Source organism: Eutrema salsugineum, unplaced genomic scaffold, assembly GCF_000478725.1.
Source record: "Eutrema salsugineum unplaced genomic scaffold, Eutsalg1_0 scaffold_5, whole genome shotgun sequence".
Taxonomy (NCBI): domain Eukaryota; kingdom Viridiplantae; phylum Streptophyta; class Magnoliopsida; order Brassicales; family Brassicaceae; genus Eutrema; species Eutrema salsugineum.
In genome coordinates this window covers 6,934,821-6,959,138 of record NW_006256612.1, presented here as the reverse complement: position 1 = coordinate 6,959,138, position 24,318 = coordinate 6,934,821, and the positions used below count along the sequence as shown (strand labels likewise).

Sequence of the window (24,318 nt, the reverse complement as noted above, 5' to 3'; positions counted from 1 at the left end):
TGAATAACTGAAAATAACAAGAATCATATAGTAGTACATTATTTTAGTTATTTTAGTTGTAAATCCTTAGTTTTTAATACCTTCAAAAGATTTTGTTTAACTCATTTTTAAAATTCAAAAAAACCTACAACTCATTTATGGTTCGATCACAAATACTTTTTATATCCTAACAGGCACCACTCGAATTCCTTCTTCTTCATTTACGGTTTCACACCCTGCAAGAAGCGAAAAGAATATGAGTCACCCACCGACCAAAAATAAAATGTGTAAAAGAAAAGAAGTGATGATGCAGCTGTTCAGACATCCTACAATAAGTTCAGCTGCTCAAGCGTTTGCAGCATCCTAAAATCAACTGTAACTAGCCTAAGACTGAATGTAGCAGAGATGAAGCTATTTGTGTCAACTTAGACTAACTAGCTGTAGAGGGCTTTCACAAAATTGTTGAGGCATTACAAGATTCTAGAATTGTTCTTGGTCTTGGGGTCTAGAGCTGATATCAAAGTCTATATTGTAACAAGGCTTGACAAAAATTACTTTAAAATGTTATTAAGATATAAAGTAACAGTGCGGAAGTTGAGAATGATGCAAATATCAAGCAGACTGAAGAAACTATAAACTTACCCATTGGCATATGGTGAACGTCGTCCATAGGGAGAGTCTCTGCGGCGAGGAGAATCACGGCGTGAACTACGATACGGTGGGGATCTGCTGTAGCTTCGTCCACGGCGAGGCGGAGTTACACTGCGACGCCTTGGAGGAGATCTTCTTCCACGAGGGCTGATACTCCTGAACAAGATAGATTTCCAGAAACAAAAAATGCATGTCATAAGTGCTTATTCCTTTTAAACAATTCTCGGTACTTAAAAAGATCAATAGATTCTGAAAACAGTCCCATAGCTTTCCTATAAAACTTTCATTGTCAATTGCTCCCCATTAAAGATGCCTCAGCGAGAACAATTTAACACATTAAAGACTTCCAAAAACTGCACATCAACCCCTAAGCTTAATTAGGTAAATCCAATACTTTTCATTCTAATAAAATTCCAAAACTACAAGCAGCTATCATTTCAACAACAACAAATATGGATACAAAAACTAACACAAAGACAAAACAGAACCCTAAAAGACACATTCCTGCATTAACACCCGAGAACCAGACTCCTACCACAACGGTTACAGGTTCATTATCTTGAGATATCATATAGATTCTATCACTATATTCTATATATATAATTCAAGCAGCTTGATAAGAATGTTTTAGGTAATCTCACCTGCGTGCATACCCATAATCTGGACTCCTACGACGGCGAGGGCTAGGGCTTCTACGTCTCCCATAGCCTCCTCGTCCTCGACGACACTCTCGAGCAAAATGTCCAGGCTCGCCACACTCGTAGCACTTGGAGTCCTCAATGCCACCACGACGGCCAACGCCTCCACGACCTCCTTTATCTTTGTGAGAAAGCTCCACACGCCACCCATTCTTTCCTGAACAACATGCCTCAATTTGGTAATAAATCGTTACGATTTGCAATTAACCAAACAGCAATACTAACAAATAGTCCTTGAATACACGTTACAAGATGCAATCAAAATATGGAGACTAAACTAACAATTGATCAAAACACATGAGATTAGGATAATCAGAGAGGTCTGATGAGAATAACACTGACCATCCAATGCCCTGATTGCATCCAAAGCATCTCTCTCGTCATCGAACTCGAGGAAAGCGTAGCCGGGAGGCCTACGAGCTACCCAGACACTGCGGATTCAAGTCACGAAAACAAAGAGTCAAAATTCGCAGGAGAGGTGTGTCCCAGAGACAAGAGTGACTACAAGTCTAAAAGCTCAGGGATGAAATTACTTGCGAAGAACACCGAAGATCCTGAATTCATCTTCGAGTTCCCTTTCGGTGACCCGTGGATCCAAATTCCCGACATAAACCCTCGTCATGTTGCAAAATCAGCCAAATCTGAACGAACGAGAAAACCCAGAAGAAAAAGAAATCGAATTTATCAATTTCAGGAACTTGCTGCTATTCTTGAAGGCGAAATCTCGTATTTTGAAGTGTCTGAGAGTCGAGGTCTTACCAGTTACCACGAAGCGGGATGTTTTAGGGTTCAGACTTCGGAGAGGAAAAAGAGCACGAGGGAATGTTGAGGACTGACAGAGTAATTAATTAGTATAAAAAGTTAATTACATAACCAAATTTCTTCTTGACCAGAAGTAATTAATAACTCCATTAGTTTTAGACTTTTAAGTTCATTACCAAAAGGCCCAAAACCTGATTCGCAAAACGTTGACTCTAGATGTTCCACAAATGGCAACACCAAATCCCACTCTTTTTTTTTCCCTAGAAGGAATGATTTCATATACAGTATATGTGTTCGTCCCCAAAAAAAAAGGAATTATTCATCTCTCTATTTTATTTTATTTAGAAATCAATCTATAGTGAAAAATCTTTGTAGAATTTACTGAGTTTAAATATATGTTTTGACTAATATTTAGAAATCTATTCGACACAACGAAGCTCATCTTCAGATTTTTGACACTTCTTAAGTTGAACATATTTTAAATTCTATCGAAATCCAATATAAATTAAAATCTTTCTAAAATCCAAAGATAATTCAACTATTAATTAACATTACATTTTGATGAGTTTTTAGAAGTTATTAAACAAATTTCTCAAAAAATTAGTAAATGAATAACACGTGAATTTAAAATTAGATTTTGAAATCAACTATCTAACAACATATTAACATATATGATTTTGTTTTGATAAACAAACCATCTTTCAAATGAAGTTTTCTATGGATTTTACGTTATTCGTCAAGACTTTTATAGTGTGTTTTTGCTGTTTTTGTTCTATATTGATCATATTCTGCTCGTTGACAATCAAAATCCTCTAACTACAAAGCTTAAACAGATTTTGGCCATTATCATATTTAAGATCCAATAGTTCGGTAACTTTAGATATTTTTTGGTCTTGTAAATGGCAATGATGAGGTTCATGGAGTTAGATGTCAAACCTTAATCTAGATGTAGGTTGGCTTTTCATATGCTTTACACTAATCCAAAACTGACCAGCAAGTTAACCAATTGTTGCTCATATAATCATATATGTATTATGCTTGCCAAATTAAGTCTAGCTAAAGTCGTTCCTAGACCCAGTTATCTACAGGCTGTTTGTATATGTTCCTAAACATTCTTCTTTAGCATCTCTTCGTTGCCATTGCATATCTTGATTGAGTATCTTAACTTGATTCGCGGACTCGGTTACTGGATAGTCGATCGATACTGCGTATATCTTTCTTAGGCATTCATTGGGTTCTTAGGAATATAGCAACTGCATTATGGTGTAGTTGTAGTAGCGTATAGATTAAGCCCCATAGGAGTTGGTTTGGATTAATAATTTGATGAATTCTCTTGGTTTATATCCAGCTTTAGAATACTCCGGTTGTTTTCAACGTTAAAAGTATTGTTTTCTGATGACTTAACACGAACTTGCTTCTCACCAAAACCGTTTGTCTATATCTGATGCAGCGAGCTACTTTTCTGACTTCTCTTTTTCTTTAAATTTTGGTTTCGGTTCTTCTCTTTTAATTAGCAAGGCATTGTGCCGTGGGTGCTGAAATATCTCCTACCTGTTTTATGATTTTGTTTGAATAACATGAAGATGAAAAAGAGCCATTTTTAGTACCACATATTGCTTAACACTTACTGAAACCTCGTTTTTTTTTTCTTGTAATCTGAAAAGACCCAAAACTCGATCACAATTAGTATTTTGTGACAGCCAAAATCTTCATATAAATTAGGTCTAAAACTGAATGTTTACTTTAACTGTTCTTATCCATATTTAAATAATTAAATGTACCTAACTATAAGGGCATGAAAAATACTATAAATGGGTAAGGTTACAGAGATGCTGCTCCAAACGTGCAGGTTACTTCTGTATGAAAAAAACCTCCCATAACGTGTCGATATCTCATTGGTTAAACATTACCGACGTAAATAGAATAGCAGTCACGATAAAATAGTATCCCCCCAAAAGGCTTATCCATTCGGGGAAACATTCTGAACCAAGATAAGTCCGTCTAGGTCCCACATACATCAAAACCTCTAAGACTGTGCCTGATGACGTGTCGAATAATCATTCGCTTATTTACAGCTATCTATGTAGACCCCACCATCCCCACGTGCCTCCCTTTACAAAAAGTTTAGAAAAATATTCGAACACATTACAGCTCTGATTTACACGTGTCATTACACCCACGCGCTTGGCCCCCATCGAGTGGAAGAAGAGAAAAGGTAGCTGTAAAATAAATTATTTTTTATTTTTTTTAAAAGAGGGAAAATAACGAAGAAAGCAGCAAAAGAAGAAGAAGAGAAAAGAAAGTGATTATCTGATTTGGATCCAATCAACCCAATCCTCGTTGGCTTCATGAACAACGTGAAATTAAATACACGGCTTAGATGTCAACGTTATTACATTCGAACCACTAAACCAATTGAGGGTGTTATCGTAAATTAACACATGGTTAGCAATACTTAGTGACATCCTTCCTCTTAATGTTGCTTTGGCCCTTGGGAGATTTGAGAGGCGACTCCTAACACGCATGGTGGCCTTTTAATAAATATCAATAAAATCTAAATGTATTGTCATTACATGTTTTAATTATTTTTGGTTTGGTCAAGTTTTAAAATTTTATAATGACTTCTTCTTTATCAGTTTACCTTCTTATCTAATATGTACATGCATGTTGCATTCTTGCATTCCCGATGATGTTTGTTCCATTTTTATGTCTTTTCTTCTAAGACTTTTAGAAACACGAAGATAATTTATAATGATTCAATCCTTCTTATCAAAGCAAGAAGATTGATTCAAAACATCTCATCTATATGGATAGAGTCTCAGAGATCGTGTGTGGAAGTTTGGTTTTTGACCAATTGATGACAAATATTATTATTATCATTAATATATTTTTATGCCAACGGCTTACGGTTATTAATTTATATATAACGTTGTTTGCACTTTGTAGAGGTTTAGACGTCTATATATTACACGACTTGTCAAAAAAAATTATACATTACATTGAGTTATATATAAAAGATATATGGACTATAAACTTTAAATACTTAAACAAATATTTAAGATATCATCATTCATCAGTCAATAATCAAAGTATATAGAATAATTACAATACATAAATTTTTGAATAGAATGCAAAGAGAAATAATGAGCTAAGATGTTAAAGAATAAATAAAAAAAACATTTTATAGGCTACCTATAAAATAAAACTAATTTATCATGGTCGAATGTTTAAAGATTGGTCTAGTGTGATTTCAATTATGGTATGGTACTATAAATATTTAAATGATAAATATTTACGAATATTCCACATGCTCTTGAAATTAAACTCTCCAAACACATGTATACCTTGTATATCATTTGTCCATTATTTGTTCATTTTTCGTGGTTGCTAACTTTGGTCTTTGAATATTACTCCATATGTTTGATGGAAAACATTTCTATAACAGTTTGAATATGCATTTTGCTTTCTCTAGATTTACATTTTCTATTATGAATATTGAAAAAAATTATTATCTGGCAGTGGCATTTTGCTTGCTTGGTGTCATGTTTACCAAAACTAGGATTTTGAATTTTGCCGTGGTTCAATTTGGATAAACTCGTAAACGATAGCTCAATTAAAAATTGTAAAACAACAATAAAATAAACTTATAAAAAGTGGACCCATACCAATATTCGACCTAGACAGTAGGTTTGATGAGATCTCATAATCGCAAAATTTAATAAAGAAAAAAAAACTGCATTAACAACATCTGGATTGGATTAAGGATATTTTTTTATTTGTTTCAGCCGAAAAAGAAAAAATGGTCCACCACATTATCTAGTCATCTACCAACCCTATTGTACGAAGACGATAAGAGGATTAAGGGTCATAATGTCATTTCCTTTAACACCGGATTATTTTATAGCCAAAATTAGAAATTAAAAAATAAAGAAATAGATCGTTAGAAAACGTGTATATGTGCATTTGGTATGTAATCGGTATTCTTTTGTTTTCTCATTTGTCTCGCATTAATTTTCTTCGATGCTCTTTCTCTATCCAGCTCTAGAGCGAATGTCCCAAAGAGTTCCAAGTCCTTATCGTTCTCTTTCGTCAAATTTTTTTTTTCTTGTGTGTGTGTGTCCTATTCATCGGTTCCACGAAGGTTTCCGTTTTGAGTTTTTTCTCCGGCGATTAGAAGGTGAGTAGCAGAAGTGAACCACTTTTTATTCTTTTTTTTGTTTCTTCTGGTTTCTGGACTTTTATTTTGCAATTTAGGGAACATCTTTCTGAAAATCTTTTAGCTGTTTCTCGTTCATTGGAACGAAGTTAATTTGTGTGAAAACAGGTTATTTAGCTGTTTTGGGGTGTTGAATCACAATTCTGGGCATGATTTTGGCCTCAGTTGGTTAGTTTATTTGGTTTGTGAAGCTTTTTTTTATTTTCTTTCCCGAATCTGTCCTTTCACTTTCAGATTCAGTGCATCGGTTTCGTTTCTGAATCATCTTTTGTTGGCATTGTTTGTTGTTTGGGATATAAAAACTCGATTTTCGGAAAAAGATTGGTTCTTTCAGTGCTTATCCCATACAAAAACTTGCAAACAATAGTTTCTTTTTTTTGAAGAATCACATAATAATAGACCCGTGTTGTAAGATCATTGTTTTGGTGCCGTTTGAGTAAGATTTTTATGGGTTTGCCTGTTTTTTTCTTCTTTTTCAGGGATTTGACCGCTTGAAAGTGTTTGACCCGTGTTGGCTTCGTCAAACACGATTCTCTTGCTGCTTACAATTCCATGGTGTCGAGATCTTGTGCAAATTTTCTCGACTTATCATCTTGGGACTTATTGGACTTTCCTCAGACTCAGAGATCCCTTCCTCGTGTCATGACTGTTCCTGGTATCGTCTCTGAGCTGGACGGAGGCTGCGAAGATGGTTCCTCAGATGTTCATTCCTCCCACGAGCGGAAGATTATCGTGTCCAACATGTTACCTCTACAAGCTAAGAGAGACACAGAAACTGGACAATGGTGCTTTACCTGGGACGAAGACTCTCTCCTCCTGCAGCTCAGAGATGGGTTTTCTTCAGATACAGAGTTCGTTTATATAGGATCACTGAATGCTGATATTGGTACGAGTGAACAAGAAGCAGTTTCTCAAAAGCTTCTGTCGGAATTCAATTGCGTTCCCACGTTTTTGCCTCGGGAGATGCAAGAAAAGTTCTATCTTGGCTTCTGTAAACACCATCTCTGGCCTCTCTTCCACTATATGCTTCCAATGTTCCCTGACCACGGTGATCGTTTTGACCGGCGTCTCTGGCAAGCTTATGTTTCTGCAAACAAGATCTTTTCGGACAGGGTGATGGAAGTCATAAACCCTGAGGAAGATTATGTTTGGATTCAAGATTATCATCTGATGGTTCTTCCCACTTTCTTGAGGAAGCGGTTCAACAGAGTCAAGCTCGGATTTTTCCTTCACAGTCCCTTCCCTTCATCAGAGATCTACCGCACTTTGCCAGTCCGGGACGACATTCTGAGAGGATTGTTGAATTGTGATCTCATTGGTTTCCACACGTTTGATTATGCACGACATTTCTTGTCATGCTGCAGTAGAATGCTTGGTCTTGATTATGAATCTAAGCGCGGGCACATCGGGCTTGATTACTTTGGTCGAACGGTGTTTATCAAGATTCTTCCTGTTGGCATCCATATGGGTAGGCTGGAAACTGTTTTGAATCTTCCCTCCACTGCAGCGAAAATGAAAGAGATTCAAGAACAGTTCAAGGGGAAAAAGTTGATTCTTGGTATCGACGACATGGACATTTTTAAAGGCATAAGCCTCAAACTTATAGCCATGGAGCATCTCTTTGAGACGTATTGGCATATGCGAGGAAAAGTTGTCCTGATTCAGATAGTGAACCCTGCAAGGGCCTCTGGTAAGGATGTGGAAGAAGCAAAGAGAGAGACATACGTAACTGCAAAAAGGATCAATGAGCGTTATGGCTCTGTTGGATATCAGCCAGTTATCTTGATTGATCGTCTTGTTCCTCGTTATGAGAAAACTGCCTATTATGCTATGGCAGACTGCTGCCTGGTGAATGCAGTTAGAGACGGCATGAACTTAGTTCCGTACAAATATATCATTTGCAGGCAAGGGACCCCAGGTATGGACAAGGCCATGGGTATTAGCCATGACTCACCACGCACAAGCATGCTTGTGGTCTCTGAGTTTATTGGCTGCTCGCCTTCTTTAAGTGGCGCGATCAGGGTGAACCCGTGGGATGTAGATGCTGTTGCAGAAGCTGTTAACTTAGCCCTCAAAATGAGTGAGACTGAAAAGCGATTGAGGCATGAGAAACACTATCACTATGTTAGTACTCACGACGTGGGTTATTGGGCAAAGAGCTTTATGCAGGATCTGGAGAGGGCATGCCAGGATCATTATAATAAACGTTGCTGGGGTATTGGTTTTGGCTTGAGTTTCAGAGTTTTGTCCCTGTCTCCGAGTTTCAGGAAGCTATCTATCGATCACATTGTTTCGACGTACAGAAATACAGAGAGAAGGGCTATATTTTTGGACTATGATGGCACTCTCGTTCCTGAGAGCTCCATTATCAAAACTCCTAATGCCGAAGTCCTCTCTGTTCTGAAATCTCTGTGTGGGGATCCTAAAAACACCGTGTTTATCGTCAGTGGAAGAGGCTGGGAGTCTCTGAGTGACTGGCTATCTCCATGTGAGAATCTTGGATTAGCAGCTGAACACGGATACTTCATAAGGTATATAAATGGTTTCTCTCAGTTCAGGTCTCTAACACGAATTTGAACAAACTTAAACTTATTTTATATTTGGATTCAGGTGGAGTAGCAAGAAAGAGTGGGAGACTTGTTACTCGTCAGCTGAGGCGGAGTGGAAGACAATGGTAGAACCGGTTATGAGATCATACATGGAGGCAACAGACGGTTCCACAATAGAGTTCAAAGAGAGTGCTTTGGTTTGGCATCATCAAGATGCAGATCCAGACTTTGGATCCTGCCAAGCAAAAGAGCTTCTGGATCATCTAGAGAGCGTACTCGCAAACGAGCCCGTTGTCGTCAAGAGAGGCCAACACATCGTAGAGGTCAAACCTCAGGTAAGATAAAGATCCATTTTTAATCCTTTTCTTTGCATGCATACAAGTATTTGCGTGCAAAAATCTGTGAAGAACTAGTGAACCTAATCGAATACAAAAGTCTCTTACCTTCTTTTTTATTGACGCAGGGAGTAAGCAAAGGCCTAGCCGTGGAAAAAGTCATACACCGAATGGTAGAGGAAGGAAACCCACCGGACATGGTGATGTGTATAGGAGATGACAGATCAGACGAGGACATGTTTGAGAGCATATTGAGCACAGTGACAAACCCGGACCTCCCAATGCCACCAGAGATCTTTGCCTGCACAGTGGGAAGAAAACCGAGCAAAGCCAAGTACTTCTTAGATGATGTCTCTGATGTATTGAAGCTCCTAGGAGGATTGGCTGCTGCATCAAGTAGCTCAAAGCCCGAGTATCAACAAGAATCCTCCTCCCAAACGCATGTGGCGTTTGAGAGCATCATCTGATAGCCAAAAAAACGATCCTGAAGTGTGGCAGTGTGTGAGTAACCAAAACCAACATATAACTTGGAGAAGATTGGGATTGGGGTGTTGTATATGAAGCTTAACATGGGACTTGTCTGTGTGATATTTTTTTGGTTCCAAGCTTGGGAAAGGTGTTTTCTTCTACCTCTCTCCCTGTTGTTTTTTTTTCTGGGTTTTAGAATTGCAGTTTTCATCTCTTTGTATAGAATATCTTTTTAAGTCTCTATGGTGGTTTGTATTTACACGGAGTAACCAAATGGAGAAGTTGTGTATTTTTGTAATACTTTAACCAAGTGACACAATATTAAAAATTGACTAATCTTGTGAGCACCTAACTACTGAGAATTTGAGATCAAGGATTGTGCATAGTGTAGATGAAGGTTGTAAAGAAAGATGTAACGGTGCCGTGTGAATAAAAATGTTTGTGGTCTCCAAACGTCGTCGTTCGAAAGTATTTTGTCAGATTGTGTTCTTTTTAACTTTTTCTTTTAACACTTTTCACTAGCGGTGATTGGTGAATCCGGATTGATTTCACCTTGATATGAAAGGAATGTAAAACTCTGACTTTGTAACAGATTGATGGAACTATTTTTGATAACGATGATTTTTTTTTTTGATTTTGTGTGTGTGTGATTGATAATCACATTACCAATACTCATCTCCAATCCCTGCAGTGGTGAGATATTATGAAAGTAATCTAAACAAATATGAAATATACTATAAATAGTATATGCCTAGTAAACACCCAATTTAATAATTTAAGAGGTTTAAGGCCTAATAAACATCATAAATTAATCGCCAAACAGGTAAAATATTGGTATTATTAAAAAGTTTGTTGCGCCGACGTTTGATGGCATGACAAATGTGTCACTCGTCCACGCCTCTCTCTCTCTCTCCAACCTTTTTTCCTCCTTTCTCACAGATTGTCCCTACTTCCTTCAACATTTTAAGCCATCACTGTTTCCTGCCATTCATAACCTTTCTCCTTCTCCATCGCAAGCTCAATATCTACCATTCTTCCCCTTTTTCCGTATTGTTAGATATGAACTAGGGTTTTTTCCTTCTCCGTTCTTCCCCCCCTCATCTTTCTCACTTCGCTATTCGTCTCTCCAGAAAGGCTGAAACTTAGTAATGAGAAGTAAATATCTGTTTCTGGGTATTATCATTCTGCTCCTCTCTGGGTTTGTAGCTTCAGCTCCTTCATCGACCTCACCAACGAGTTAGTTTCACTCTGTTTGGAAATGGGTCATTTTCATCCTACTCTTTTTGATCTGGGTTTCGATTTTTACTTGCATTTTCTTATCTTCTTATTTTTGCAGAGATTGTTAGTGGTTTCATCTCGAATCATGGAACTTCCCTTATGAAATGGTTATGGTCCATCAAAACCACCACTAAAACAGGTTTGAGATATTCCGATCTGTTCCTTTCTCACTGATTAAGGTTGTGAGTTTTTTTTTTAATTCCTGGGTTTGTTTTTCTTCTTCTAAATCAGCGGCTCCTGCGAAATCGATGGTGAAATTTGAAAATGGGTATACAGTGGAAACGGTATTAGACGGAAGCAAACTCGGTATCGAACCTTATTCTCTCGAGGTCTTGCCCAATGGCGAGCTGCTTATTCTGGATTCTCAGAATAGTAACATTTACAAGATATCCTCCTCTCTTTCCCTATGTAAGTGCCATCATCGTTAAATATCAAACTTCCAACTTTTTTCCCGAGTCACATTTGTACTATTGATTCCGCGTCGACATGGATTTGATACTTTTTGATGATCCTCTAAAGGATTTTGAATACGGATAGAATCACGTATTTTTCCCTGCCTTCACGTGGAAAAGAAACTATTTTCTTACCTAATTCGCTGTACACTGTGCACATAGACTATACTTATTGCTGTATATGGCAATTTATTTTAGCTAATTTATTTTGAAAATCCAGAGATTTGCTAGGTCTGTGTCGTATGTAAGCGTTTTTCTTTATTTGAGATTAATGGGGACTCAAAGAGAATGCTTTTGGCTGGTCAAGAATACAATCGCTTTAATTGCAGCATTAACATTGAATACTGATTGCATGATTCGATTAGGGGCAGATGAATATTGTTCCATAGAAACCAAGTAGTAGCTGATTCTTGAACAGAAAAATTGTAACTCTTAGAACAATGGCAGATAGCAGACCGAGGCTTGTTACTGGCTCCCCTGAAGGATATCCGGGCCATGTCGACGGTAGACTAAGAGACGCGAGGTTGAACAATCCAAAAGGACTTACAGTGGATGATAGAGGAAACATCTATGTTGCAGACACTGTGAATAATGCTATCAGGAAGATCAGTGAAGGAGGTATTTTGTGGATGCCTTTTGGGATAAATGTGGTTTGGTTTATCTATTTTGGTAAGCATCAGATTTGAGAAAGAAAAAACAATGCAATGGCAGGTGTTACAACCATTGCTGGGGGGAAAATGGTTCGTGGGGGAGGTCATGTGGATGGTCCGAGTGAGGATGCAAAGTTTTCAAATGATTTTGATGTTGTTTATGTTGGAAGCAGTTGTTCATTGCTAGTCATTGACCGAGGAAACCGAGCCATTAGAGAGATTCCACTCCATTTCGATGACTGTGCTTATCAGTACGGAAGTGGCTTTCCTCTTGGTAAGATTTACTTTCCAAATCTTTGGTTTGTTGTCTCCGTTCTTCCTGAATCATCTATATCTCTGAACTCAATGATTTAAATTCAAATTATGCAGGGATTGCAGTTCTTATAGCGGCAGGTTTCTTTGGTTATATGCTGGCTCTATTGCAACGTAGGCTCGGTTCTATCGTTTCATATCACACTGTGAGTGTTCCACTAGCTTCCTAACATCCCAAACATTACCATTTTACTTTTGCTACTGTATGATAGCTATAACCAACATTTCTGGCTGTTGTGTTTTACATAGGATCAAGAAATATACCAAGCCGTTCCTGACCAAAAGCCTATGAAACCAGTCAGACCACCTCTGATTCCAACCGGAGATGAGCAAGAGAAACAAGAAGAAAGCTTCCTCCTGCCGTTACAGATATTCATGTCGAATGCTTGGTTGTTTTTATTGGAGCTGTTCGGTGGAATGTTTCCTGGTCTCAGAAAGAAGCAGAGAGTCAGCTTCAACTTCAATCACCAAGCGACAAATCATTCTGCTTTTAGCACAACTTCATGGCCAATTCAAGAGAGCTTTATGATACACAACGAAGATGAACCACCCCCCATCGAGTCCAGGAACCCCACTCCCAAAAAAACTTACGCTTTCATGTCCAAAGACGCAGAGAAAATGCAACAGTTGCGCCAGAGCCGTGCCTTGTTCAGAAGCCTGGACCCTGAATTCCTCCAGGAGCAGCAGCAACAGAAGCATAAGCAGCAGCAGCATCACCGTAGGCATCACTCAACGATCCCGCACACTCATTATGAGCGGATCAGTGAGAAGACTAATGAGATTGTGTTCGGAGCGGTGCAAGAGCAAGACGGCAGGCGTGTGGTAGCAGCAGCTACTGCTAAGCCTACAGAGTTCGGAAACCATACAGATAATACTGAACATCAGAATCTTCACTACAGAGCACACCAATCTGTGAGTTATCCATACGGTTACTATTCCTATACATGAGAAGTTGACTGATAATATATGATAGAGAAGGAACATTGGGGATTTGAGTACAGATGGGTTTTGAGATTTGTTGAGAAGATAAATTTGGGAAGTTGGGTATTTAGATCTTTCTTGTAATAAAAGTAGCAAACTTTTAATTATTATTCAGTAATATAAAGAAAAAGATGAGGACTTCCATAAAGATTATCAAGCAATCGTTCAGCACAAAGCTACTTAACTCCTAGAACATAAGATTTACAAAAGATACATGCTTCCTCTGCCTCCATGTCCTGTTAACCGAAACTTACTCAGCAGAGGAAGAACCACGAGATGCAGCGTTTTCCTCAGCCATCTTTGAAAATCCTTCAACCTGAACCTTAATAATATCATCTATGGTTGCATGAGGAAGAGACAAAGCAGCGTCCGTCTCTTGATCAGTGCACTCTTGTGCATCATCAAAGCTAATCAAGTCCATAAGATCATCAGAGGGTTTCAGAGAAAGCGGCGGCTTTGAGTTGCCGCAACTTGGGCTGTCGGCATCAGAGAAAGAGACTGTCTTGTCTAAACTAACTACATTGTTGGGTTGACACATGAAGAAAAGGGGAGATACCATCGAACTTACTAATCTACTTATTGCGGAATACATGAGGGAAAGGTGAGACACGATCATCATAACTAGTCTACTTAGTACCGAATAAACCGTTGATCCAGCAACTCGGTTTCTAATGTAGGAGAAGAAGATCAGAGCTTGTTCCCCCAATTTGATTAGGAGAAGCTTCCATGTCGCGATGAACGAGAGGTGGTTCACTTCTTCCTGTCTATAACGATTTGGTTAAGAGATCTCGATATGTTTTATATACAATTATTTTGATGATAGATAGCCAAAAAAAGTCTTACATGACGAATGATGTAAGGACGAGCAGCAAAACCTATGGCAGCCCCGAGAAAGCATGAAAGGACAAACCCTATTGACCAGAGCGAGTATATCCCTAAATCTGAAAACAGCAAAAGAAGAATCGTTGAAGTTTCTAAAAGCAGAGTGTATGAAATCGACTAAAAGATTACTGTAGAAAGAAACATACTAGAGTGAGAGCTTTCGAGGCAATCCTCCTCCTTTAAATTTATCTGGCGGATCATTTCGTTTCCATGGTCGGAAACAAGCAAACAACATCTTTCAGGAACAAAAGTTAGCTCGAAATCGCTAGAGAATGTTGCATTCTGTGCAGGTCCGTCTCTATGTCCAATATCCTTTGAGATTCCTCCAGCAATGGTGGTTACATAACCTACAACATCCAGTCAACAAAAGATGCATAATCGAACTATAACTAGTGAATTCTGAATGTAACAAACTGGCATGCAAGCATAGGGATACTAGAAATTGATTAAACACCTGAAGAGCTGATCTTGCGTATAGCTTTATTATTCTTATCAGCAACATAGACATTCCCTTTAGCATCCACAGCAAAACCACGGGGTTTGTTAAACCGGCTGTTACCAGCTTTACCATCTAAATAACCGGGATTCCGATCCCCAGCAAACCGGTTTATCACACTATCTGCACAAATACACACACATACTCCAAATTAGCTAAAACTGCAATTGAGAGAAAGATGAAACAGAATTTGAAAATCTCCACTTGAAGATAGTAAAGTTTAGATCTTTCACACACACACAAACACACACACATATATATATATATAAATAAATCAAACTATGAATCTAGTACCCGTTTACAAAGCCACAAGCCAGAACAATTACTTATGCATCTATGAATCTAGTTCCCATTTACAAACACAATTATGATAATCCGATTAGTAGATTGATACAAAAAGGGTGGATTTGTGTGTTTTACCAACGGACAGAGGAAACGAAGTAGTGTAGAATGTGCTTCCGGACGAATCAAGGACGATCAGACTGGAAGATCCTGGAAGAGCATGAATCGTGTGTGGATTCAGACCAGACTTGTGACCGTCGACTACTGTTGTAACCTCGTACCCGTCTTCTAAAACAATCTTAGCCCTCACTGAAACAAAATCAATAGAAATCCCAGGAAAATTAAAAATTCAAGTTTTGGGTATTTCAACTAAATTAGCAACTTTGAGAGCAGATACATGGAAAATAAAAATTACCCCGATTGAAAACGACGAACAAGAAGAGAAATAAGGACGTAAACCTCCAAGCCATGTCGTAATTAAGGAGGAAGGGAAAGCGATTGTGTCTTAATTATTTTTGCTGCAAAGCATCTCTTTAAAGTTTAAAGTGTCTCACACTTCTTCAAGTAATGGCGATACTAGGGCCTACAACAATCCGCTGTATTGAAGTGTAGGGAAGAGAATTTGAAACAACCAATTATCTTCTATCTCACAGCATTGGACTTTTAATTTCGTGATAAAACCGGCCCAAAACTGGCCCAATCAATGTTTCAAGATTGCTCAAAAAACGCTGTCGTTTTCGATGTAAATTAAAGTCATGTTTATACAACGCATTTAATTTGGCAATTTGGCTTACGAAGACTGTGAAGAAAAAAAAAACGAGCATCGTCCATCGTCCATCGAGATCCAAATCCTCAGTTTCTTTTTCATCCCTCGTATTTGATCAGCTGGTCGGAGCTCCGGTAACGGATTTGAACAATCCCCGCGGCGGAATTCTGCTGCGCGGTTAACTTGATTTGTAGTTGCCGGCGGGCCAAGGTCCAACTCTTCAACACCCAACCATGAATCCATTTTCTTCTGGTACTCGTCTAAGGTAATTGGATTCTCTTCTTTCTTTTTCTTTTCATTTCTGTTTCAGGTTTCTTAGTTGTTTCTGTCTTTGATCAGTTTACAAACGAAATTTGATAACAGTTTGTAATTGAGCTCGTTCATTTTGATGATTGAATTCTGATATGAGTTTTTCTATTGGCCTGTCTCGAAGATGATATTTGGTTTTAGGTGGTTTTAGAATTCCCTTAGAATTTCGCTTTACTCCAAGAACAGTTGTTTGTATTGAATATTGTAGTCAGATCAGTTCGAATTATGTATTGTATGAATCTGATGAAGTTAAGGTTGGCATGTGAACATGATTCAGGGACATGATCAGATCCATAAGAGCATGCAAAACAGCTGCGGAGGAGCGTGGTGTTGTAAGGAAAGAGTGTGCCGATATCCGAGCATCCATTAATGAAAATGACCCACATGATAGGCACCGGAACCTCGCAAAACTCATGTTCATACACATGCTGGGTTACCCGACACACTTTGGTCAGATGGAATGCTTGAAGCTAATTGCGTCCCCTGGATTTCCAGAGAAGAGGATTGGATATCTCGGGCTAATGTTGCTTCTTGATGAGAGACAAGAAGTGTTGATGCTGGTCACAAATTCATTAAAACAGTATCCTTATTACTCCTGATATTGATCTTACTAATATGGCCTTTGTTAGTTGGGGAAAAAAGAAGAACACTTGATTTTAGGTTGCATTGCTGTGATGGGAATTTGGGAGGGAAATTAATCGGAATATATTTGTTCCAGTTTGACCTTAATTCACGTGCAGAGATCTTAACCACACGAACCAGTATGTTGTAGGACTCGCGCTCTGTGCTTTAGGGAACATTTGTTCAGCAGAAATGGCCCGTGATCTTGCGCCAGAAGTAGAAAGATTAATCCAGTTTCGTGACCCTAATATCCGTAAAAAGGTATAGTGTTTTTTTTTAGTTCCTATATATATATGGCCTGATGAAGTTTGATTTCTGTTGTTCGTTTCTTCATTGCTTTTACCATTTATGTTTATTGTTTGCAGGCCGCACTTTGCTCCACTAGAATAGTAAGGAAAGTTCCAGATCTTGCAGAAAACTTTGTAAATGCTGCTTCTTCCTTGCTTAAAGAAAAGCATCATGGGGTTCTTATAACAGGAGTTCAACTCTGTTATGAATTATGCACAATCAATGATGAAGCCCTAGAATACTTCAGAAAGGTGAATAAAAATTTCTGTAGACCACTCTATTATGCATACATGAACATCAGCGTAATGTAGTTTTCCATTCTTCATAGAATATGCATACATGTGCCACTATATTACTTGTATGATGCTTCTGTGTACTATAATTTATACTGTGGTAAAGTTCTTCTTTCATGTGAGCAATTCGCTTAGAATTAGAACACTGTGCTAAAATGTGGCAGACAGGCAGTTTGACAAACTCTTGTCTTTGTATTGTCTCTGCAGAAATGCACGGAGGGACTGATAAAAACTTTGAGGGATATTACTAATAGCGCATATCAGCCAGAGTATGATGTTGCAGGGATCACAGACCCTTTTCTTCACGTACGGTTACTTAAGCTCCTGCGTGTTTTAGGCCATGGTGATGCTGATGCGAGTGATTTGATGACTGATATACTTGCCCAGGTTAGTCGTAATTACCAAGTGATTGTGGATATGGTTCAATATTTTCATTTTTGCAATGTTCTTATGAAAGGAAAATATTTTATGGTTATCTTTCTTTCCAGTTGCAATAACTATATTTTTCGAAAAAATGTTGTGCGGATAATAGAAAATATTGTAGGATAGCTATGTTCTCTCATCTGCTGGAACTGATTCTGTTAAATTATAGCATAAGTGAGAAAAAGTTTGTTTAGTGGATAGGGGTGATGGGCTATCAATCATGTTTGTAGATACAAGACTTAACGGGTACTGGATTTTACTCGTATTTTTGGCCGGGTTGAATTTTCCCTTCTTTGATTCCGGTCTTGGTTTTCTTAGGGAGTTCTTATGGGTGGCCATATAAGTCTGTAGGTTGCGCCGTTCCGTTCTATCTCACCATGATTAAAAAAACTAAAAAATGCATCCCGCTTTTATTACATACTTTGTTGTTGAAGTTCAGAGTCGGGGATGTACTGTGGGTTACTTTGTTTTCCTGGTTCCTTTATCCTTGCTGTTATGCTGAGGGAAATCTTTATTCTAGTTGGTTTCATGCTATTGTAGGTGGCAACAAAAACTGAATCAAACAAAAACGCAGGAAACGCCGTACTCTATGAGTGTGTTGAAACAATCATGGCCATTGAAGATACCAGTAGCTTGCGTGTGCTTGCTATCAATATCTTGGGAAGATTCTTATCTAACCGCGACAATAATATCAGGTTCAACCCCCTTCACCTCATTTTTTCTTATCGGTAGAATCATATATTTATTATATGTTTAGATCAGAACTAGCTTGCTTGCTTTACTGTATAGCGTCTTTCATTGGGTCTGCTTAATTCTACGAATCACATTGTGCTCTTTTTATCAGTCAGTGCATCCTTATATTGGGTTTACTTTATGCTTTCTAGCTCTTGTTCTCTCAAACATACTGCAACCCCTTATAAAATTTATACTTTCGTTTTCTCAGATATGTTGCATTAAACATGTTGATGAAAGCAATCGCTTTTGATGATCAAGCTGTGCAAAGGCACAGGGTTACAATCTTGAACTGTGTTAAGGTATTATTTTTAGTACCCGGGAAATATTTGTATACAATGTTAACTGTATGTAGATGTCTTAGAGAAAGAATACATTTTAATTTGGCTTCTGCTTCCATCACCAATTTAGGACCCAGATGCTTCTATCCGGAAAAGAGCTCTTGATCTTGTCTCTCTTTTGGTGAATGAGAATAATGTCAAACAACTGACAGAGGAGCTAATTGATTACTTGGAAATCAGCGATGAAGATTTTAAGGAGGATCTTAGTGCAAAAATTTGTTCCATCGTTGAAAAGTAAGTATTCTAGTTTAGGAAGTGAATGGCCACTTGCTTTAAACCCTTTTCATTCTCAAAACAGAGGGGGGGGAGGGGGGGGGGGTTTATTGGGGTTGGGCTGAGGGAGATAAGCTATTGTGAGTGTCTAATTATTTGAGATTTTATGTTGATGTGTTATCAATTTTGAAATGTAGGTTTTCTCCAGAGAAAATCTGGTACATTGATCAGATGCTTAAGGTTTTGTCGGAGGTATGGATTCAATCGCGAGCCATTATATGCTATGATTTAACATCGTACGAGTTTATGCCAACCGTTCTCTGAGAGTTTATATCTGCTTTAGCTCTTCTTAAATTCTCTTTTTGTATCGGTCGTAACCCTACTGTCCTCTATTCCATGTTAGTAGGCTGGAAAGTTTGTGAAAGATGATGTGTGGCATGCACTTATTGTTGTCATAAGCAATGCATCAGAGCTTCATGGATATACAGTCAGGGCATTATACAAAGCAGTCTTGACATTTTCGGAACAGGTAGCTCTTATTTTTCTAGTGCTCGATTGATTTCAGTCCTCAATCAGTATAATCCTTCCTAATATGGTTTCTTTGAGGTTTCCATCAGGAGACCCTTGTTCGAGTGGCGATATGGTGCATTGGGGAATATGGTGATCTGTTGGTCAACAATGTGGGGGTGCTTGGTATTGAAGATCCAATAACGGTGAGCATTACTATACCAATCTTAAGTCATTATATATATAATAGGCAGATGGTCTTGCTTCTTGGGATTCCTCGTTGACTTTAAAAGAGCGTGCGATGACTAGTTAACTGCCTTGAGCAGGTAACGGAATCTGATGCCCTGGACGTTATCGAGGATGCTATCACTCGCCATAACTCAGACATGAATACAAGGGCGATGGCATTGGTTGCTCTACTGAAGCTGTCATCCCGCTTTCCTTCTATTTCAGAGTATGTTCAAGTTTATTGAATCTCAGTGTGCTATCTGTATTTATCCCAACTCGTTCATCTTAATATCCGTGCTTATTCAACTTAAAATCTACACAAGATGCATATGCGTACTGAGTATATGAATAATGAATTTTGGTTCTACCGGAAACTGTCTTGACCTTCTGAGAAATGATTAGGAATACATTTTACCTGCACCTCCTGACCTCAACTCTCTTTTGGATATTAAACAGTTTTCTAAAATTCAATGGCAGGAGGATAAAAGATATAATTGTGAAGCAGAAAGGGAGCCTTCTCCTTGAAATGCAGCAGAGAGCTATAGAGTTCAATTCTATCGTTGATAGGCATAAAAATATCAGGTGGTTAATGATATCCCTTGTTTGTCTCTTCATCATCCATCTTCTAGTGTAATTTTTCATCATACAAGGGAGGTCTGTGTGCATATAGGTCTTCTCTGGTTGAGAGAATGCCCGTATTAGATGAGGCTACCTTCAATGTAAGGAGGGCTGGCTCGTTGCCCGCATCAGTTTCAACAATGTCCAAACCTTCAGTTAGTATTCCAAATGGTGTTGCTGCAGCTCCACTTGTTGACTTGCTGGACCTGGGTTCTGACGATATCCTGGCTGCACCTAGCTCATCTGGTGCAGATTTCCTTCAGGATCTTCTCGGTGTTGACTTAGGATCATCGCCAGCACAATCTGGTTAGTTCTTTAGCGTGTCAATAGATTCTGCTTTCATTTTATGGCATGCGCAGTTATGATTTGTCTCTGAATGAACAAAATTTTTTTAGACCTTCTCATCTGTGGCTTTGCAAGAGGATAACTCATGTTGGATCTTCTTCTTTTTCTTGCAATGTTTCAGATGCAACCCAGGCTCCAAAAGCCGGCACAGATCTGTTGCTGGATATTCTATCAATTGGAACACCTTCTCCGGCACAAAACAGCACATCATCTATTGATTTATTATCAACAACTGACTATAACAAGAATCCTTCAATTGCGCTAGAGACACTTTCTTCACCAGCTCCACCTCACAAAGCAACGACTTCCTCTGCTGGTATGTTTGATTTGTTAGATGGTCTTTCTCCAAGCCCATCGCCGGAAGGTAAGAAAAATGATGTATTGTCACTGAAAAAAAGTCTATATAAAAAATCATTGAAACTCTATTAGGAAGATCATTAACAGGCTTTCCTCCTTATTGCAGCGACCAATGGTCCAGTATATCCCCCTATTGTTGCATACGAGAGCATCTCCTTGAAGATTGAGTTCAGCTTTTCAAAGACACCAGGGAACCCACAAACAACAAATGTCCAGGCGACTTTTATAAATTTGTCTCCTAATACTTTCACAGATTGTATCTTCCAGGCTGCTGTTCCAAAGGTCATTTCAGCTTTTAACATCGTCCTTGCCTTTTTCTTCACCCCCTTATGATTTGCAAATTTCTTTAACCTTGTCTTTGTTCTGGGAAATTTCCAGTTCCTCCAGCTGCACTTGGATCCAGCTAGCAGTAACACACTCCCGGCAAGTGGTAACATCACGCAGAATCTAAGAGTCACTAACAGCCAGCACGGGAAGGTATACAATTTCTCTGTTGAGCTTCCTTTCTAAATTTATGTCTGGATTCAGTGACTCTTAGCAATCTAGGGATTTAATGTTTATGGCAGAAATCTCTTGTGATGCGCATGAGGATTGGGTACAAAGTGAACGGAAAAGATGTATTGGAGGAAGGACAAATCAACAACTTCCCTCGCGGGTTGTGAGGCTGGCTGTATTTTCATATCGTTCCTCTGTATTTATTACATACAGTACTTATCTTGATCACATCTATTTGTGTCTTGCACAAAATTTTTGGATTTTTGGATCATGTTTTAATTTGCAATAATGATTTATTACACACATGTCTTCATCAACACGTTTCTCTTGTTTGAACCCAATTCTGTTTTTTTCTTACAAAAAATTGCTCAAGAATCTGTGACTTATGAGACATCTTAACGTAACTGGATTAATACATCACCAATTTTACAAAAAGGCCAGTTCGATCCTCTGTATAACTGGTGCTACTATATAAGTATACAGTGGATGTTCATGTGACTTGGGAAATCGTAATTATTATGATGGCAAATTCGGAGTTGGAGTTCAACGTCACAGTTCCCTTACCAACACTCGAATGCTCTTTTTGATATTCTCTAGTCGTGACAAGTCTAAAACCCTACCAAAGAAATCATATTTGACTTCTCTTCTTTTAAATATATTGTTCTCAGAAACAATCTTTTTTTCTTTGAACTTTTTCCAACTAATTAAAGGAAAATTAGCAGCTATAACCAATTTTTTATATAATTAACTACAGAACCAAAAAAAGGAATTTCACATTCTACCATAAATATGATTCTAACATAAACAAAAAACGTCACAACATCATTTCTACCATAAATACATACAAGGACCTCAGTCCAGATATATGGTCGTTTAGAAACATTCTCTATATCAAAATGAGCAAAATATTCAGTCCAAAAACAACCCTAGCTAGCTATTTAAAAGCGACCAGTTTCCATTTGTTATCTAGTAGAAATTAATAATTTAATTCTCTAAAGAATAAGAAGATGAAAAAGACTTGCATTGGATTGTATTAAAACAGAACACACTTAAAAAAAAAAAACAGACACACCGCACCAAATAAAAGAGTCCAAACCGGCAAAATAACTTGGTTTATTAGCCTAAGCAAGGTCGCTTCTTACAACTCTCGGTTTCTATTTCAACCCGAGGATGCTTTAGTGTTCCACCGCAAAGCTTACCCATGAGAGTCAAGTATCCTGTATGCTTACTGATGACTCTTCTAACAATAGCTTTGCGTTCAACATGCTCACCAATCTCAAAAACCTGCCTAGGGACTTGAGGCTCTGCCAAGCCTTTAAATTTTATGTAAACATGTGCAATTTTGGCATTGAGTCTCTCCTTTGGGGACTCCACATCTTCAATGGCAGTTTCTATCGCCACTTTCACAATCTCCAACTGAGACAGAACAGAGCTCAACTGCACCAAAAGCAACAATTGTTTGGGTGTTCATTATTATAATTACAAACAATGCCACTCATCATATGTCATTAATTGATATGCAAAACTTACATAGTCAGCCGACCTACAGTGTGAAGCAATTACAAGTTCCAAATACATATGAATCCAATCAGTGGCTTGCCACTCTGATTCCTTCACCTGCAAAAGCAACTCAAACCTATCAGTACAATTTGCTGGAATAATGATCATGACCAACAACAACAAAAAAAAACCTAGCTAATGATGTGTCTTAATAATCTTACCATGTAAAACCGTTTTCCATCATTGAAAGCATCATCTGACGGCCAATCAGGCAATTCACCTTTGAAGATACCATCCGCTGCTGTACCACCATGAAAGTGAGGTATGAAGGGCGTCTTGGTGGTCACTATGCAACAAATTATTAATCAGCAAAAGAGATTTTATACTCAGGCTTTACTTCTATTTAAATGAACAATAAAGCACAACAAGTCACCTTCATCTTTAGGTCTAGCAATGGAGCATGTTATATCCAAACTGCCAAATGTTCCTTCATCAACTCGAACCTGAAAGGTTTTCTGCAATGTGCTAGCAGCTGGATCTGGATTGTGTGCAAGCAAAGTCATGTAGAAAGAGGACATAAAGCCTCCTACCATGTTGAATTTCATTAGGGCCGAGTGCTTGAAGCTTGTTCCCTGACATTGATGAAATAAAGAAAATGGTATAGGAGGAGATCATATTGATAAAGCACCAAGGAGAGAGAGAGGAGACAAGTTCAAATTACCTCCAACATATTGTAACGATGAAGCCCCACCTTAGCATAAAGGTTGACCACGAAACGGTAAGGATAACGTCTGTTATTTGTACAGTTGAATGGAAGCAATCCATTGATCAATCCATACATAGATGATGGTACTTTGACATCATCTATGTCGAAACCCTAAGACCCAACAGCAAGATAGTCAGTCCATAAACAAACCTAGAAGCCATCTAGTTCCACTAAATCTCGAAACCCTAAGACCCAAATTAGCAACATAAACAACCCTAGAAGCGATCGATTTCCTCTAGTAGTCTAGAAGCTATTAAGAACTAGGGTTAGTTTTGTGAAACAAAGGAACAATCCAACAAATCACAATCATAGATAGATTCTCTAAACAATAAAAAGATGAAAGAATTACATCGGATTCCTCTACTTGACGCCAGTATTCGCGCTGCTCACTCCGCCGAAAGACACAACTCCCCCGAGTCCGTCGTCATATTCTTCTCCTCGTGGTGGTCGATGGTTTTTTTTTTTTTTTTTTTTTTTTGGGATCTCGACAAGATATGCCGTTATTGTTGGAGTTGGATTTGTCCC

General features: G+C 38.3%; 6 protein-coding genes across 10 annotated transcripts; 3 read left to right on the top strand and 3 right to left on the bottom strand.

Moving 5' to 3' along the window:
* Positions 1–8: 8 nt before the first annotated feature.
* LOC18992577 (serine/arginine-rich splicing factor RSZ21) lies at positions 9–2,213 on the bottom strand. 2 transcript variants are annotated; one of them, XM_006415986.2, is made up of 6 exons: positions 2,088–2,213; positions 1,862–1,969; positions 1,671–1,759; positions 1,272–1,485; positions 622–786; positions 9–215 (listed from the first exon to the last, which is right to left on the bottom strand). In XM_006415986.2, exons 2-6 carry the CDS (start codon positions 1,948–1,950, stop codon positions 209–211), a joined length of 564 nt encoding a protein of 187 aa, XP_006416049.1. In that variant the 5' UTR covers positions 1,951–1,969; positions 2,088–2,213; the 3' UTR covers positions 9–208. The 2 variants fall into 2 exon arrangements, with proteins under 2 accessions (XP_006416049.1, XP_024008439.1); XM_024152671.1 differs by lacking the exon at positions 9–215 and having other exon boundaries at positions 618–786.
* Positions 2,214–6,042: 3,829 nt separating this feature from the next.
* On the top strand, positions 6,043–9,958 carry LOC18992575 (probable alpha,alpha-trehalose-phosphate synthase [UDP-forming] 9). Its single transcript, XM_006415985.2, has 4 exons — positions 6,043–6,267; positions 6,786–8,837; positions 8,917–9,190; positions 9,319–9,958. The coding sequence occupies exons 2-4, from the start codon at positions 6,859–6,861 to the stop codon at positions 9,655–9,657; spliced, it is 2,592 nt and encodes an 863-aa protein (XP_006416048.1). The 5' UTR covers positions 6,043–6,267; positions 6,786–6,858; the 3' UTR covers positions 9,658–9,958.
* A 612-nt stretch (positions 9,959–10,570) lies between these two features.
* LOC18992576 lies at positions 10,571–13,468 on the top strand. Its single transcript, XM_006415983.2, has 7 exons — positions 10,571–10,894; positions 10,995–11,075; positions 11,168–11,344; positions 11,836–12,006; positions 12,100–12,312; positions 12,408–12,496; positions 12,600–13,468. Exons 1-7 carry the CDS (start codon positions 10,807–10,809, stop codon positions 13,296–13,298), a joined length of 1,518 nt encoding a protein of 505 aa, XP_006416046.1. The 5' UTR covers positions 10,571–10,806; the 3' UTR covers positions 13,299–13,468.
* On the bottom strand, positions 13,452–15,526 carry LOC18992574. Of its 2 annotated transcripts, none has more exons than XM_024152808.1 (6): positions 15,407–15,526; positions 15,130–15,300; positions 14,668–14,832; positions 14,360–14,560; positions 14,175–14,272; positions 13,452–14,095 (listed from the first exon to the last, which is right to left on the bottom strand). In XM_024152808.1, the coding sequence occupies exons 1-6, from the start codon at positions 15,459–15,461 to the stop codon at positions 14,000–14,002; spliced, it is 786 nt and encodes a 261-aa protein (XP_024008576.1). In that variant the 5' UTR covers positions 15,462–15,526; the 3' UTR covers positions 13,452–13,999. The 2 variants fall into 2 exon arrangements, with proteins under 2 accessions (XP_024008576.1, XP_006416047.1); XM_006415984.2 differs by having other exon boundaries at positions 13,452–14,091.
* Positions 15,527–15,793: 267 nt separating this feature from the next.
* Positions 15,794–21,844, top strand: LOC18992573 (AP-1 complex subunit gamma-1). Of its 3 annotated transcripts, none has more exons than XM_024152505.1 (18): positions 15,794–16,022; positions 16,344–16,646; positions 16,807–16,948; positions 17,053–17,226; positions 17,476–17,655; positions 18,232–18,386; positions 18,635–18,725; positions 18,835–18,998; positions 19,175–19,229; positions 19,384–19,506; positions 19,595–19,690; positions 19,811–19,938; positions 20,190–20,294; positions 20,383–20,636; positions 20,797–20,991; positions 21,139–21,314; positions 21,411–21,509; positions 21,599–21,844. In XM_024152505.1, the coding sequence occupies exons 1-18, from the start codon at positions 15,991–15,993 to the stop codon at positions 21,692–21,694; spliced, it is 2,568 nt and encodes an 855-aa protein (XP_024008273.1). In that variant the 5' UTR covers positions 15,794–15,990; the 3' UTR covers positions 21,695–21,844. The 3 variants fall into 3 exon arrangements, with proteins under 3 accessions (XP_024008273.1, XP_006416045.1, XP_024008274.1); XM_006415982.2 differs by having other exon boundaries at positions 20,797–21,039; XM_024152506.1 differs by lacking the exon at positions 15,794–16,022 and having other exon boundaries at positions 16,396–16,646; positions 16,809–16,948; positions 20,797–21,039.
* Positions 21,845–22,628: 784 nt separating this feature from the next.
* Positions 22,629–24,238, bottom strand: LOC18992572 (UPF0725 protein At1g23970). Its single transcript, XM_024152960.1, has 6 exons — positions 24,143–24,238; positions 23,749–23,904; positions 23,461–23,659; positions 23,249–23,373; positions 23,058–23,144; positions 22,629–22,964 (listed from the first exon to the last, which is right to left on the bottom strand). The coding sequence occupies exons 2-6, from the start codon at positions 23,866–23,868 to the stop codon at positions 22,644–22,646; spliced, it is 852 nt and encodes a 283-aa protein (XP_024008728.1). The 5' UTR covers positions 23,869–23,904; positions 24,143–24,238; the 3' UTR covers positions 22,629–22,643.
* Positions 24,239–24,318: the final 80 nt, after the last annotated feature.